Source organism: Mustela lutreola, chromosome 10, assembly GCF_030435805.1.
Source record: "Mustela lutreola isolate mMusLut2 chromosome 10, mMusLut2.pri, whole genome shotgun sequence".
NCBI classification, from domain to species: Eukaryota; Metazoa; Chordata; class Mammalia; order Carnivora; family Mustelidae; genus Mustela; species Mustela lutreola.
Window position 1 is genome coordinate 71,044,581 of NC_081299.1, and position 17,631 is coordinate 71,062,211.

The 17,631-nt window shown below is 35.1% G+C and overlaps 2 protein-coding genes across 12 annotated transcripts in view; one reads left to right on the plus strand and one right to left on the minus strand.

Moving 5' to 3' along the window:
- The window catches only part of SPATA1 (spermatogenesis associated 1), a 58,591-nt gene extending 43,400 nt beyond the window's left edge, over positions 1-15,191 (plus strand). For 6 of the 7 annotated variants that reach the window (XM_059138045.1, XM_059138044.1, XM_059138042.1 and 3 more), the window contains 4 exons: positions 3,806-3,984; positions 5,871-5,969; positions 6,832-6,919; positions 13,348-15,191. In XM_059138045.1, the coding sequence (XP_058994028.1) occupies positions 3,806-3,984; positions 5,871-5,969; positions 6,832-6,919; positions 13,348-13,376 (395 nt within the window). In that variant the 3' untranslated portion in view covers positions 13,377-15,191. Of the gene's footprint in view, positions 1-3,805; positions 3,985-5,870; positions 5,970-6,831; positions 6,920-8,847; positions 8,918-13,347 lie in introns of all 7 variants that reach the window. The other variant, XM_059138043.1, reaches the window with a different exon arrangement.
- CTBS (chitobiase) overlaps positions 7,322-17,631 on the minus strand; it is a 70,064-nt gene continuing 59,754 nt past the window's right edge. For 4 of the 5 annotated variants that reach the window (XM_059138036.1, XM_059138037.1, XM_059138034.1 and 1 more), the window contains 4 exons: positions 13,328-13,496; positions 11,242-11,339; positions 10,812-10,973; positions 7,322-8,359 (listed from right to left, as the gene is read on the minus strand). In XM_059138036.1, coding sequence (XP_058994019.1) covers positions 8,168-8,359; positions 10,812-10,973; positions 11,242-11,339; positions 13,328-13,496 — 621 coding nt within the window. In that variant the 3' untranslated portion in view covers positions 7,322-8,167. The remainder of the gene's footprint in view (positions 8,360-10,811; positions 10,974-11,241; positions 11,340-13,327; positions 13,497-17,631) is intronic. The other variant, XM_059138038.1, reaches the window with a different exon arrangement.

Consider the following 17,631-nt stretch of genomic DNA (forward strand, 5'->3'; position numbering starts at 1 on the left):
GGTACACCAGCAAACAAGATAAACAAGGCCCTGCTCCTAAGGAGCTTGCTTCTAAATGGGAAGAGACAGAGAGTGAACAAATAAGACAGTATGAGCTATTGAGCAGAGCTCAGAAGTCAGTTAAAAGAGCATAGTAAAGGGTGATGGCACAGTAGAGCTGCTTGAGCTAGGGTTTTCAAGGAAGGCATCACTGAGGTGGTGTCATAAAGATATGATTATAAGGAGGCAGGCAGATAAGAAAATAGGTGAGGGGGAAAGTCTGAACAGAAGGAACACTAAAATGTCAAGGTACAGCGATGGAAACGAGCTTTGCAGTAGTAAGGACCTGAAATGAGGCAAGTGTGGCTGGAACGAAATACAGAGTAATGTAGAGGAAAATAAAATCAAGATGTCAGCAAGGAACAGATAGTCTCATTCAAGAAATCTAGATTTTATTCTAAGTAAGGTGGGAAGCCATTGGAGGATTTTTAAGCCAGAGGTTTATAGGATTTAAAAAATATTTTTAAAAGATCAGAATGACTGCTAATTGGAATAGCCTGTTCTGTTACAGGGGCAAGAATGGAAGCAGAGAGACCAATTAGAAACTAATGGACTTTCAAAAGATGATAGTGGGGGTACCTGGATGGCTCAGTCCATTAAGCATCTGACTCTTGATTTCAGCTCAGGTCATGATCTCAGAGATTGAGCCCCATGTTTTTGGCTCTGTGCTCGCAGGGAGTCTGCTTCAGATTCTCCCTCTCCCTCTGAGCACACATATATATATATATGCATGCTCTCTCTCAAGATAAATCCTAAAAAAAGATGATAGTGGATTAACTAGGGACATAGCTTTGAAGAAGGTAGAATGTGCCAGATGCTGGAAGTATTTTGGCAATAGTATCAATAGAACTTGCTGAAGGACTGGGTATAAGGCATGAGGGAAATAAAACTCTTGAATTTTAATCAAATCTCCTTATAGACTTTTTAAATTGGTGTTTTCATTTCTTTGATAATCTTTTAAAAATAAACCCATATTTTGATATAATAGCATGCCATTTGTGTTCCTGTTAAGTTTGTATTTAGAATCTCCTTGGTGTCAAAGTGAGAGCCTAAACTGGCAGTATTAAGTTTCTAATTTTCTCAACTAAGGGGCTGAGATTTAAGAAATTCCTGCCCTAACATACCTCAATATCACCAAAGCCATCTATGAAAAACCCACCGCAAATAATCATTCTCAATGGAGAAAAACTGAAAGCTTTTCCGCTAAGGTCAGGAACACGGCAGGGATGTCCATTATCACCACTGCTATTCAACATCGTACTAGAGGTCCTAGCCTCAGCAATCAGACAACAAAAGGAAATTAAAGGCATCCAAATCGGCAAAGAAGAAGTCAAATTATCACTCTTCGCAGATGATATGATACTATATGTGGAAAACCCAAAAGACTCCACTCCAAAACTGCTAGAACTTATACAGGAATTCAGTAAAGTGTCAGGATATAAAATCAATGCACAGAAATCAGTTGCATTTCTCTACACCAACAGCAAGACAGAAGAAAGAGATATTAAGGAGTCAATCCCATTTACAATTGCATCCAAAACCATAAGATACCTAGGAATAAACCTAACCAAAGAGACACAGAATCTATACTCAGAAAACTATAAAGTACTCATGAAAGAAATTGAGGAAGACACAAAGAAATGGAAAAATGTTCCATGCTCCTGGATTGGAAGAATAAATATTGTGAAAATGTCTATGCTACCTAAAGCAATCTACACATTTAATGCAATTCCTATCAAAGTACCATCCATCTTTTTCAAAGAAATGGAACAAATAATTCTAAAATTTATATGGAACCAGAAAAGACCTCGAATAGCCAAAGAGATATTGAAAAAGAAAGCCAACGTTGGTGGCATCACAATTCCGGACTTCAAGCTCTATTACAAAGCTGTCATCATCAAGACAGCATGGTACTGGCACAAAAACAGACACATAGATCAATGGAACAGAATAGAGAGCCCAGAAATAGACCCTCAACTCTATGGTCAACTAATCTTCGACAAAACAGGAAAGAATGTCCAATGGAAAAAAGACAGCCTTTTCAATAAATGGTGCTGGGAAAATTGGACAGCCACATGCAGAAAAATGAAATTGGACCATTTCCTTACACCACACACAAAAATAGACTCAAAATGGATGAAGGACCTCAATGTACGAAAGGAATCCATCAAAATCCTTGAGGAGAACACGGGCAGCAACCTCTTCCTAGGAACAACGCAAAAGGCAAGGGAAGCAAGGGAAAAAATGAACTACTGGGATTTCATCAAGATCAAAAGCTTTTGCACAGCAAAGGAAACAGTTAACAAAATCAAAAGACAACTGACAGAATGGGAGAAGATATTTGCAAACGACATATCAGATAAAGGACTAGTGTCCAGAATCTATAAAGAACTTAGCAAACTCAACACCCAAAGAACAAATAATCCAATCAAGAAATGGGCAGAAGACATGAACAGACATTTCTGCAAAGAAGACATCCAGATGGCGAACAGACACATGAAAAAGTGCTCCATATCACTCGGCATCAGGGAAATACAAATCAAAACCACAATGAGATATCACCTCACACCAGTCAGAATGGCTAAAATCAACAAGTCAGGAAATGACAGATGCTGGCGAGGATGCGGAGAAAGGGGAACCCTCCTACACTGTTGGTGGGAATGCAAGCTGGTGCAGCCACTCTGGAAAACAGCATGGAGGTTCCTCAAAATGTTGAAAATAGAACTGCCCTATGACCCAGCAATTGCACTATTGGGTATTTACCCTAAAGATACAAATGTAGTGATCCAAAGGGACACATGCACCCGAATGTTTATAGCAGCAATGTCCACAATAGCCAAACTATGGAAAGAACCTAGATGTCCATCAACAGATGAATGGATCAAGAAGATGTGGTATATATACACAATGGAATACTATGCAGCCATCAAAAGAAATGAAATCTTGCCATTTGCAACAACGTGGATGGAACTAGAGCATATCATGCTTAGCGAAATAAGTCAAGCAGAGAAAGACAACTATCATATGATCTCCCTGATATGAGGAAGTGGTGATGCAACATGGAGGCTTAAGTGGGTAGAAGAATAAATGAAACAAGATGGGATTGGGAGGGAGACAAACCATAAGTGACTCTTAATCTCACAAAACAAACTGAGGGTTGCCGGGGGGAGGGGGTTGGGGAGAAGGGGGTGGGATTATGGACATTGGGGAGGGTATGTGATTTGGTGAGTGCTGTGAAGTGTGTAAACCTGGTGATTCACAGACCTGGGGATAAAAATATATGTTTATAAAAAAATATATGTTTATAAAAAATAAAAAATTAAAAAAAAAAAAAAAGAAATTCCTGCCCTATATAAGTTTTGGTAATATATTTGGAATAATTTTAATAAGTGATGAATCAGAATCAGCTTACTTTATAAAACATAAGTCATTTTGGAGGGCTGAAAAAACAGTATGCCTTTCTCTGGAAAAAAGTGATCAAAATAAATACACACGTTTTGCTATAGGTGGTATTTTCAATGAAGATTTTTCAGAAGTAATTACAAATTTAAAGAACTTCGTTTGGTTCCTGTGTTTATCACTACTATATTTGTAAGGCAAATCCTTTTATTATCTAATAAACATTTCAATCTTTGCTTTAATTTCCTCAACATATGAGGGAAGAAGGTTAGGGGAGTAGAAGGGTTTAAATTAACTCTAGGGTCCTTTCCAGATGGAAAAGTTTAATCCTTTAGTCAGACTTACACTATAATCTGCCTTTTTATAGCCTGTGATGGTTGGAAGAAAAAATATTTGGAAACAAAGAAAATCACAGCATCACTAGAGGAAGTTTTAACAAAACTTAGAGAAGATTTGGAACTTTACTATAAAAAACTGCTCATGCAACTTGAATCCAGGGAGATCAAGATGAGACCAAAGAATTTGGCAAACATCACAGACTCTAAGGTACTTATTACTAAATGTGTTCATATTATGTTAGAGACGTTCTACTCAAAATACGTGGTTTATCACTGTTAGTATTATCATATGTAGGATGCTTTGGGCTACAGGTAACAAATCCTTGACTTAACCTGGCTTCAACAATAAGAAAATTTATGATCTCCTGTAATGGGTGCTGAGAAAATACCATCAGCAGCTTAATGATGTCTTTAAAGGGCTAGGTGCTTCCAGTAGTTCTCCCCTATTATTTTCATTATAAGACTGCTTTTCCTCATGGTACCAGTAGAGTTTCCAATAGCTAGTAGGACTATATGCCTCCCCAAAAAGAATATATAAAACTTTTCCTTTAGCCCAGTGAGGGTTAAACCAGGTTGAACCTGGATTAATAGTAGTTATCAGGGAGTACTCTGTGTTTATTCAGACTACTTAGGATCTACTTCGGTACCTGGGGATAGGGTCACTTTCTTTGAATCCGTGGGAAAGAGATGAATACCTGATGCAATATGGCAGGGGTCAAAAGTCTGCACTACATTCCTTTTCTTTAGCTGGGGACTAGTTAATAACACCCACAGAATATAAAGGTATTGGTATATTAAGAAAATTATTGAATTATATTTTGATTTTTTTCTTGAGATAGTATTGAACCTTGATAGATCAGAGACATGAAGTTCACTTTTTAATTGAGTTATTATGTATATAAACAAATAAATTCAAGGCCATTTATCAATTTTTGTTGGTTGACCAAAAAAGATTGCATGTTAATTATGATTAAGAGTATGGATTTGACTTTAGACATGATGAAATACTGAAAGTTTGCTATTTTATTTTTTCCCAGTCTTATTGGGATATAATTGGCATATAACATTAGGATAAAGTGATATATGTATATATTATAAAATGATTCACACAGTAAGTTTAATTATAAACTATTTTTCCTGTGATGAGAGCTTTTAAGGTCTATTCTCTAAGAAACTTTCAAATATACAATACAGTATTGGGTGGTTTTTTTTCAAGATTTTATTTATTTATTTGACAGAGATCACAAGTAGGCAGAGAGGCAGGCAGAGAGAGAGGGAGGGAGCAGACTCCCTGCTGAGCAGAGAGCCTGATGCAGGGCTTGATCCTAGGACCCTGAGATCATGACCTGAGACGACGCAGAGGCTTTAATTAACCCACTGAGCCACCCCGGTGCCCCTGCAATACAGTATTGTTAACTATAGTTATCATGCTGGGCATTATATCCTCAGAATTTCACCCATTTCCCCTGATTCTCTACCAACCCATCCCCGGAATCTGTTCTGTTTCTATGAGTAAAAGTTTACCATTTTAGATAAACCTAATGTAAAACTCAAATGGGCTCAAGTAATCCATTTTAGCAGATACTTTTTATTTTGCATAGCTGATTTTTTGTTTTATCAATTTTTTTTCACAATGACAGCTTAAAATTTAATAGTTTTTGTGGACTACTATACTTCAAAACCTTTCTAAACAAAAATAACCAGAAAGTCTTCTTATATAAAATATAGTATTTCATTATTAAATATTTTAAAGAAATAGTAATCTGATTCAACTAATAAAGTATACTGACAATTTCAAAAGCCTAGTATCTTAAACCTAGTATATTCCTTTTGTAGTAATAGTTTTTGTAGTAATAGTTCTTGCCTTTGTGGTGCAATTTGTACAGATATCTACTTATTTTTATAAAACATGAATAAAGGTGGTAGAACAGAAGGGAATGTGGTCCTTAAGACATAAGAAATTTACTCCAAGCAATGAGTTTATTTTATGCAATAGGTTATGATTTGCCTTTTTGGAATTATCACTTCATAGTTTACAAGGCAATAAAAATAGATGTTTTACTAAATAAGGGTGTCTTTATGTATTTCACACAGAAATACCTCATCATCCAGATCACCGAAGTACAGCACGCAATTGACCAACTTAAGAGAAAACTGGATACTGACAAAATGAAACTTATAATAGAAGTTAAGGTAATTTGCATTTCTCCTAATCAGGTAACATTTATCTTGAAATAAATTGTTTTAGTGTTTTACTTTTGGGCATCAAAATTTAATTTAGTGTAAGGATAGCAAAGGATTGTCTTAAAATTATTATCTTAACAACCAAGAGTATGAGTTAGAAAAATGCAGGAATTGAACCCTGTGTAAAGGTGTAAAGGTTATAACAAGGCCAAAGTAAAATTAGTAGAATTTCACTAAGAATTAAAGGAAAAGGACCTTCTGAATCAGTGCAGAGTCTTAATAGTTTAAAAGTAATTTTCATATATTGAAATAAATAAATAAGTCTGACAAACCATTGAACGCCATTTAATTTTTAGTTTTTTACCTGTTCTGGGAGTAATTATGCTCTGATTATTTTCATATACATATAATTATATGAAAGCTCTAAGTTCACTTTATCAAAAATAGATCTAGAATCAGAACTGTCCAATTAGAACTTTCTGCAATGATGGAAATGTTCTGTATCTGCACTAATACAGCAACCAGTAGCCACGTGAGGATATTGAGCACTTCGAAGGGTAGCTTGTTGTGTAACTAAGGAATTGATTATTAAATTTTATGTAATATAGTATAAATTTTATGTAATATATAATATATAATGTATATATAATATATTATGTAATATTTATGTAATATATAATATATATTTATGCAATATATAATATAAATTTTATGTAAATTTTATGTAATATAAGTAGCTACACATGGCAGGTAGCTACTGTACTGAATAGTGCAGGTCTAGATTCTTTTCACTAGCAGTGTTAGTTAGGCATCTCTCAATTTTAGAAGGGTAAGATGAAAGTTCATTTTTGAAAGGTGATTCTTTTTATAGATGAGAAAGCAAGCAGTCTCAGATTTACGCACATTGAAAGCTGAACTGGCACAGAAGAAAATTAACACATCTTTACAGTCTCCATTAGGTATGTTAATTTATAACTTGCCAAAAAATTTAACCATTGTTCTCCTTGGCGCAGTAATTTATATAAATCATAAGTTTTATATATTTTCACTTTTCATGCAGGTTTTACAAAGTGTTTCAGGAAATATTAGATGTAAAAAAGCAAAATGGTGCCTATTTGGTTATTTTTGAAGCTTTTAAATATTACATATTTTATAGTACTATATAATTTTCTCTTTTAAATAGAGACAGTTTGTTCATTGTATTTTAATTAAAAGCAATCTGGGAATATAAAATAGGGATATTGAACTTACATCCAGGCTATGATACAGATTAGTATCTAAGAATTTAAAAGTTTAGAAATACAGACAGTATTAATTTAGCTAATACTATGGAAAATGGTTGGTTTTTCTCTGTGATAAATAACTGAGTAAATAGAAAATGAAGTAGTCTCAGTAACAGACAACTGGATCATCATTTATTCCAATTTGAAGGCAGGGAGACTATACAGGGAAGGCAGATTTATGTAAAACCAGAATTCAAGGAAGCAAATTTTTAATGTGTTTATAGGAACTAATATAAGTGTAACACAATATTCTTAATTACCCTGAAGAAAACAGAGACCTCTGTACATTTAGAAAAATTTTAATTGTGCAGAGAAAATAATTGAGAAACCAATGTCCTTAGAAAATTAAAAATAAAATGCCAATTGAAACTAGCGAGGAAATAAATTATAGATGTTCATAAATGAAGGAATAATAACTAGAAGGGTAAATAAAGTTTCTGCTATAACTTCATAAAAATAGTTTTAGTGAAAAATACTAATTCAAAATATTACTTATTTTAATCCTTTTTCCCCCTTTTGGAGACTTAATTAAATTAGTTTAAGTGCATCAGCTTGATGAACCTAAAAGATACTAAATTGCAAGTTTTAAATTTATTGAACAAAAAGTATAGAGCAAAGTGCTTCTCCAAGTCTAGGTTTTTAAAATTTTTATTCTGAGCAAATAATTTCCACTTCCAATTACACGTATTTTTAAAATTAGCATAATAAAATCCTAAAAAGTTTTTCCTAATTATAGTGTTAAACATAAAAGAGTAATATAGTAAGTTGACTTCTTACCTTTGTTTTTAAACAAAGCATTTCTTTATCTGCTTTTAAGTAGAATAACTAAAATATGTGACATGACATTTGTATTCTCTTCAAGAAACTGATTTAAACTGATCATTTTTTCTAAATCTTAATAGTTTGACAGAAGATGTTTATCTGTCACAGCTTTGGTTTTAAGACTTTCCACATGTCTTCAGTTTGCTGTTTGGCTACAGCATCTCCAGAATAGTCAAGACAATTTGCGTGCCACATGCCAATGCCTCGTAAGCCACGCTTTTGTATGTATGCCGCCTTTAAAGAAATGCTCTGAGGGTCGTCATACCACACTTGATGAAAATGGCCAGAAGAATCCTATAAGAATAAATTAAACTGTTTAGTACAATATTAAATCCAATGATTCAAAAAGGATACAATGAAGTAAATAGAAATTTTAGGGCACAGTACATTATGCTTTCATGGTTCTGTATGTGATACTTTCTAGATATGACTGTAGTACTTTCACAACAGCAGAGATTACACAAATGAGCTTCGTAATATAGTCTGTACTATACTTAAAGTCCTTCTCATGCTCTCGTTCCTTCATGTCCTGAGATTTCTTCCTTGGTCTGATCTGATGGTTAGCGACCATCAGAGAGTCACTCATGGAGCTTTTCAAAATACAAATTCCTGGGACCCACATGAAACCTACTTAATCAAAATATTCTAGGGCTGGAACCTAGGACATGTCTTTGTTTTGTGTTTTACTATCCCATTAGGTAATTCTGATGTACAGACATAGTTAAGGAGGATCACTGCTATGGTCCTCTAAAACCAGCTTATGCTTTTTTTTTAATCTACAGTTCCCGAAAATTTGCCTAGTTAGGAGCTCAGGGGATGATTTCGTTTATGATGAATTTGCCAAATAAAAAGGTAATGGGTGGGGAAAATATCTCCTTTAATAGGTCTTACAGAATTAAGAACCATAAACTAGCCTGTAAAGTCCTCCCCAGCATCAACTGCCTCTATCTAGTACTAACACCGTCTCTCTTAGAAGGTAGGTATTCTATTGGATAAGGGATAAAAGAGGAAAGGAACAGAACTAGGCAAAAAGGTTAAGGAAAAGAAGAAAAGATAAGAACTAAAAAATATAATGGCCTGTGATTTAAAATAATTTACTGATTTTTATATAACATCTGGGACACTTTCAAAGGCAGTTCTCAGTAGATACCAGTAATAGCACCACTGGAATTAGAATAGTCCCCTAAGATGATTACCGGACATTAGGCACTTGGTAAATGAATAAACTGTGGGGTATTTAAGTAGACTCACTCACTATTTAAAATTTTAAATTATGATTCACTATTAAAAGGCAACTGTAGCACCACTGGAATTAGAATAGTCCCCTAAGATGATTACAGGACATTAGGCACTTGGTAAATGAATAAACTGTGGGGTATTTAAGTAGACTCACTCACTACAAGCATATCTCACATTCTTTAAAATTTTAAATTATGATTCACTATTAAAAGGCAACTGTAGAACTTATTTTTGCAGATTTAGGGGCAAACCCAAAGTCCTAGATCTCTGAATTTTGCCATTATTATGGCAAAAAGGTTACTTTGAGCCTTTTTGATACTTTTAAGAAATTTCATATGCCTCAAAATAGTGAAGGATGAAAAACTGAGTCAAATGTAAGATTAAAATATGCATGATCATGGAATATATATGCTTTCAAGAATATTGAGTGTATGATGAAAGAGCATAAAAAAGCAGAATGATTCTTTTCAGTCACAGCAAGAAATTTGATTTTGCTTGCTATGGAATTTCACAATAAAAGAAAGTTTTATAACCAGATTGTTGTCTAAAACACCATTAAATGAATGGCCTTCAAGGGCTTATCAAAATGTTTCCTGAATTCTAAAACTTTAAAGAAAGTGTTTTTTTCATCAAGGTAAAAATAAGTCAAGGACTACAAAAAGAGTATAAACTATTACACTGTTGGGCAAAGACAGGAGTATAATATACCCTAATTTAATAAATATCTTAATTAGTTATACAAATTATAAGCCTAGTTAATGAGTAAGTATGTAATTTTCAAGATTTAGAAAGCTCTACATCAAAGCTTTCTGTATAATTGATATGTATGTGCATGCCTGTATACCAGTTAAAATATTAAATATAAAATATTAAATATAAATTTTTATAGTTTTTTCATAAATGGGTACCAGAATAATAAAGAATGTAAGTTCATATTGAAATCAACTTACATCATAACATTTTAGGGCTCCTTTCACAGTGACAAAATCTAAAGTAAATTTGAAGATGGTTTGTAATTAGATTTTTGAAGTGTGGAAAAGTCTCATTTATGAAAAATGTAACTTTTCTTTGCCTCTTTGGTATAGCAGTTCCTTTTTATCAAACACTACCTGACAGAATTGCTCTGGTCATGTACTCTATTTCTTTAAGTTTCTGTTTATACCATTTTCCACTAATGCATTTCTTAGTCTCAGCATCATGCTATGAGCTCCCTATAAAACAGTCTCATCAGAATCCTTAGGCTACTTTGACAGACCTAGTAACCTATTTTGGTCCAAAGCCACAGTTAATAATTATCAACTATTAAGGCAATCCTGTTTATGATATGACAAGTGGCCCATGTAGAGCAGTTCCATTATTACCATAACTTGAACTGCTCACCAGCAAAGTAAAGTCCTGATTAGACAAGTTTACTCATATAAACAGTAATCTGTATATTGTAAAGAAAAGAAAGAAAAAGAAAAGAAAATGGATAAAATAAAGGTTCATAATTTGTGAAAAATCTTACTTTGTAATTATAATAAGGAGCCTGCTGATCTTTATCCCAGTGGCTTCCAGAAACAGAACTATTGACTTGCTTCATAATTACTTTATAGGGCGCCTGATGTCCTGAAGTAATACCACAAGAATCCCTCCAGGAAGGGACTTTTGGAATGGTACAAACACGATCCTAGAAATACAAAAATGTTCATGTTATACGTATAAGCAAATCTTAGGAACCAAATCAGAAAAACTACATTAGAAATGAAATGTATACTCTAAACAGATGGACTATACAGTATAAAAGTTAAATTTCACTACTGAAATGAAATATATAATACTCAGAAACTTCCATGGGATTAAATAATTAAAAAATAAACTACTTTTTAGTCTCAAACTTAAAACAGGCTTTAAAGAATAGGAAGAAAAAAATTATATAAGAAATAATCCTTACTTACCTCCAGTAGATTTAGACAGGTATAATCATAACCATACCAGGGAACACCCATTACAAGCTTCTTAGGGTTAATACCTATCTTGATGTAGTCATCGTAGCCTAATCAAATTGGGACAGAAAAAAACATATGTTTTTCTTTTTATATTCTACTAATGGGTTTATACAAGCTATGCAACCATTCAGAATTGAAGTCTGAAAAGCCAGGTACATTTATGCAAAATACTAATAGTGTTTCCCTAACATGACATTCTAAACATTATCCCTTAAGAACTATAAATTCTGTATCATTTGATAAATTATTTCTTTTTGAATAATAGAAACATTCAAGAGGTCAAACTGAAGCAAAAATTTCACAAAATTTAATTCTAGGAAGAATGACATTTCAGGAAAGCAAGCTAATGTGTGTGTATTAGGTGCTAAGATATATTTGGTATTCTACATTCGGAAAAGTTCTTAAATTTTCTGGCAGGGATGGTCTAAGAGTTTTTTTTTTTAAGATTTTATTAATTTCTTTGGCAGGAGGGTGCCTGGGTGACTCCGTGGATTAAGCTTCTGCCTTCGGCTCAGGTCATGATCTCAGGGTCCTGGGATCAAGCCCTGAGTCAGACTCTCTGCTCAGCAGAGAACATGCTTCCCCCCCCACCCCTCTCTCTCTCTCTCTGCCTTTCTGCCTACTTGTTATCTCTGTCAAATAATTTTTTTTTAAGATTTTTTTTTTATTTGGCAGGGGGAGCAGGAGAGGGAGAAGCAGGCTTCCTGCTGAGCTCGATCCCAAGACCCGGGGATCATGACCTGAGCCAAAGGCAGACACTTAACTGACTGAGCTACCTAAGCACCTCTCAGAACTTTTCGTAGTATATATCTAAAGCATGGAACACTTGTGCTTTCTAGAAGTATAATTACAGACAGGGACAAGAAATGCCCCCCTTTTGCTCTAGTCAACAAAGAGAAAGATGAACAAATTCCTGGTCATTCCCTTTTGTGCCCAGTGTAAATTTGTTTTTCCACCAAGAATGTTCCAAGATTAACTAAATTTGCTATTTTTCAGAGCCTTTAAATAAATATATGCTAAATATCCAAATCTCAAACATACTTGATAATGAGCCTTGTATTGATAGAACACAGTTATCTCCTTTATGAAACACAGTTTGGGAACACTGGGTTAAATAATTCCTTTGTAATTAGAATTTTTTTATTTTTAAATAACATATGCATATGATTAGACTGTTAATTTGGAGGTGATGAGGCTAGGCTTTAAGATTTTTATCTCTAAATTAAAAGGTTTTTATTTATTAGTCAACACTTTAATCAGGGCCAATTATCCCAGAAAATTTCACTTGACTTCAAAAGATAGCAAGCAATCTTTTATTCAGTTGGCTGATGGGATACTAATGCAAACCCCACATTATATGAATGACAGAAGTGCTCTTAATTCTAATAGAATTAGAATTCTTAATTTTTAATTAAGAATTTTAATATAGCATTTTTAATATAGCATGAGCATTAATAAATGCCAAGTAAGACAATCCTCTATCAATCATGCATAGTAGGTACTCACATTATAATTATCTTTGCTATTTGGTTATTTCAACAAAAATATCCTGTCAAATTCTAGATAAGCAAAGATCTCCTTCATGTCATTCTGGGAGAAGAGTGTTGACTTGAAGTTAGTAGTCAACTGCTTGAATTGCAGTGCAATGAGAACAACACTCATCATCTGATCTATTATAGAGGATTAGTAATATACCTGTCCCACAAGATTTTTTTTTTTTTAGATTTTTTTTGTCATTTATTTGACAGACAGAGGGGCTCCCCGCTGAGCAGAGAGCCCAATGTGGGGCTCGATCCCAGAACCCTAAGTTGATGACCTGAGCTGAAGGCAGAGGCTTAACCCACTGAGCCACCCAGGCGCCCTGTCCCACAAGATTTTTTAAAAGAACTAAGTGAAAACTTTGGAATGTAAAACTTGAAAGCTCTCCAAATTAAATGATACTCATGTTTCAAGGCAGCTTTATAAATGGAAAAGGTATACAAATGACTTACAAATAATAATCTTACTGTTTAAGTTATCATTTGTGGATTCTTACCAGTTAATGTTTCCTTGTAGGGAGCATTGGCTGCTGCAGTACATTCTGACAAGGCTTGACTTTGTTCATCATAAGACATCACAAAGAGAAAGTCACAAGCATCTGCAATTCCAGCATAATTATAGCACCTGCCTTTGTACTTTGGAGACCAAGATACATCAAAGGTTACCTGCGGGAAAACACATGCCATTTTATGGAACATGATCAAATATGCTTATTTTGTCTGTTTTTCTTTCATTATATATTTTCTTGCCTCATACTATCCAAGAGGAAAGACTGTTTACATATATGAACATAGGGTTTGACACGTATAGAACAGTTCTAAGATATTTCTGCCCATATGGATTGACCTAGATAATATCTGGCCAGATATGATGTCCAGGAGCAGGGCTCTGTGTAAAAGAGAAGTTTTCAACTTAAAAGTTTTCAAAGGCTCGACTAGTAACTCAACTGAGGAAAGAAATAGGTAATGACAGTAGGGTATGGTGAGGCATCCAAGCAAGTAGGCAGTAAAGAAACCACACTAAAATAAGTCAAATACAAAAGGTTGTTTTACTTTTTTTTTTTTTTTTTTTTTTTTTTTAAATATCATGCAGGCTAGATAGGTCATCTCTTAGCACAAGTTGACTGACCTGTGTTGGGAGTTTAACCCCCTGATATACAATTATGTTACATGATAGGTTTAATCCAACATTACAGTTAAAGGATAGTGGTTTATGGATATAAGGATAAATTAACTCAAAATGTTGAACAAATCACTTAAATGGTTTTATTTTATGGGAATAGTCAAATAAAACTTGAGTGATGAATTTTGGTGAGCCAATTTTCAACAAGGATGAGTCTGTTTAAAGTATTTACTGCCTTAGCCAAATATTAATTAGCCTTATTTTATATATGTGCAAATATTCTAAAGCTTCAGTAAAGGTTTTTTCTCTCATTAGACACATTAATTATTACAAAAATTGAGATAGTTCAGTTAAAACTTTTATACTTTGGCCAATTTATTACTCCTTTTAGGACTTTATCAAAATTTTATAATTGTCTAAGTATCAGCACTAAAGGAAGTTCAGCTTTACAAGTACAAGCTTTCCTCAATAGCACTACAGCAAAATAGGTTATAAAGTGTATTTGTTTTACACATCCGATCCCATTTTATCACTGCCTCACCTATTATAAAATAGGAGCTATATTCTAGTAATAGAAAAACTAAATGATCACCTCTAAACAGTTAAATTTCAAATCCATTGTATAAGTCCTTATCCCCTCCTGAGCATTAAGAGTATTTTTACCTGCACTTTCTGTCATAGTTCATCTCCTATTTTGGAGAAAGCAACATTAGTATATTAGACAAATCAAAATGATTTTGGTTCTCCTCTTGGCTCTATTATAACTAGGTCTGTGTCACTAAAAACATCTCAAGCTGTTTTCCTACCTGTAAAAAATGATGAACTCTTCAATTCAATGACCATAATTCTATAATCTTAATCATTTTTCCCCCAAAACTCATTTCTCCTTCTAGTCTATAGTCATTTTTTTTTCTGGTGGCCAGTTTAAGAACTTTTGGGGGACTTCTCTCACCCCCCACATAACTAATCTCACAGAGAACAGAGTGGTTTCTCTGTTCTGCCAGAAACCTCTTTCTTTCCATTAATTAATATTTATTAAACACTTCCTAGTGTTAAGGTTACGCCATCATCCTAATCTAAACTATAGATCTCAAGTTGTTAGACCTGGATTAGTCCATACTGGTCTCCATTTCCCCTCTAGACTATTATACATACTACTATGGAATAACCTTCCCCATACACTTTCTACTATGTAAACCCTATACATACATACAGAATAAAATGCAAGTACTTCAGTCTGACATTCTGGATATTCCATAATCTGACCTGTTTTCATAATTGTAGCTCCCCTTAATTTTAAAATTGAATTTAACAGAGTAGCCCAAATTGTTCTACTTGCCCCCCACACATAGAAATATTCCTACTGCAAAGTCTTTGTTCAGTCTCTTCCTCCTTGCCCTTTCACTGTAGGATAATCAGAGCTAGCAAAGAAATTGTTTACCACACACTAATTCAACCTATTAGTAACAGCAATCTAGAGACTGAAGGAAAAGTTTTCCAAGAACAAAATTTGACAGGAGAGGAGTATGGTGGCTTGCATACCAGATATTTGCTATTCTTAATCTATATTGTTTACATCTTAGGAGGGAGGGTACAAGATGGTGATATAGGAAAACCCAGAAATCACCTGCTCCATAGACACACCAAATCTATACCTCTTTATAGAACAATTCCGCCTGGGTGCCTGGGTGGCTTAGGCGGTTAAACAACTGTCTTTGGCGCAGGTCATGATCCCAGGGTCCTGGGATCGAGTCCCACATCGGGCTCCCTGCTCAATCAAGCAGGGAGCCTGCTTCTCCATCTGCCTCTGTCTGACTCTCAGTCTCTCATGAATAAATGAATGAAATCTTTAAAAAAAAAAACTTAAAAAAAATTCCTCCTGAAGAGCTGAAGACTGACTGAACAGCTTTTACACAACAGAAAATAAACACACCAGCAAGAGAGACACAGTAACAAAGGAAATCCCCACCCCTTGATGCTACTAACTGCAGTGGGGAAGAATGAAAACACACACACACACACACACACACATACTAGGAGACCATGAGCAGATTTTTCTGCCTTGGGGCACAGGAGGGAAAAAACAACTGTTTAAAAGACCAACTAGAATATATAAGATCAGTCCTAGAACTTTGTCAGACAGTGGGAGAGCTGCTGGAACTCTTTGGATCAGAAGACCTGGAGAGCCCCATGGTTTACCTTCCCTTTCTGCCTTGATAGCATGAATAGGAAGAGGGTCTGGATGAGTACCCAAGCCAGCCTACTACCTCAGTAAGCCCTGGGCTCCCAGCCCATACCAGCCCCAACTATCCCACCAATGCAGATTGAGTACAATCAACACAGGACACCCCTGGCCAATACTTACTACAGATCTAGCTCACTAAAATGACACAGGTGCAAAACACCCTAAAATACTCCATGCCTGCACTGCTTTGGTTCCAGGTGATTTGACAGGGTACACCCCAAGCAAAACACCTTGGGACACCCTGGCCGCCTCCTGCCTCTGCTCCAGCCACCCTGCCAGGTACCCCTGAACCTGATGCCCCAAGACCCCCCACCTTCCTTAAGCATCAGCTGTCCTGCTAAGGCATCCTCTGCAAAGAGCCCTGGACTGCCCTAGACCATGCCCACTTCCCCTCTGACCATCCAACAGGGTTGTCCTAACCTAAAGGACAGCCACAGCTCCAGCCACACAAAATCACTAAGTGCTACATTGTACACAGGGGATGATCATACAAAAAGATCACTTCAAGTTTAGAAGTAGCTCTTCCATCTAATTCATAGAAACAAACACAAAGTCAAGCAAATGACAAAGAGGAATATGCTCCAAATGAGAGGATAGCTTAAGGGTTGTTATCTTGAATATCCAAAGAAGAAGCATTCACTTTCTAGGGGTCCAGAGAGGAGGACAGAAAACTTGTAGAAACAATAGCTGAAAATGTGCCTAACCTAGGAAGGAAGGAAATATTCAGGTTCAAGAATCACAGAGAGTTCCAAGTAAGATGAACTCAAGGATGGCCACAAGACAATAATAATTAAAATGTCAAAGATTAAAGAAAGAATTTTAAAAGCAGCAAAAAGAATTAGTTACATACAAAGGTTAAAGCAATCAGCGTATTCTTTTCTTTTTTTTTAAAGATTTGATTTCTTTATTTGACAGAGAGAGATCACAAGTCGGCAGAGAAGGTGAGAGAGGGAGAAGCAGGCTCCCTGCTGAGCAGAGAGCCTGATGTGGGCTCAATCCCAGGACCCTGAGACCATGACCTGGGTCTAAGGCAGAGGCTAAACCCACTGAGCCACCCAGATGCCCCAGCAATCAGCGTATTATTCAGCAGAAACTTTGGAGGCCAGAAGGGACTGGCATGATATACTGAAAGCATGGCAAGGGAAAAACCTCCAAGAATATTCTACCTGGCAAAGTTATCATTCAGAATTGAAGGAGAGGGAGAGTTTCCCAAACAAAAGTTAAAGAAATTTATCACCACAGTTACAAGAAATGTAAAGGTATTCCCTTAAGTGAAGAAAAAGGCCATATTAGAAGAAAATAATGAAAAAATTTCATGAGTGAAAGGAACACAATAAAGGTAGTAGAGAAATCACTTATAAAGCTAGTATGAAGGTTAAAAGACAAAAGTAGTAACATCAATTATATCTAAAAAAGTAGTTAATGGGACTCAC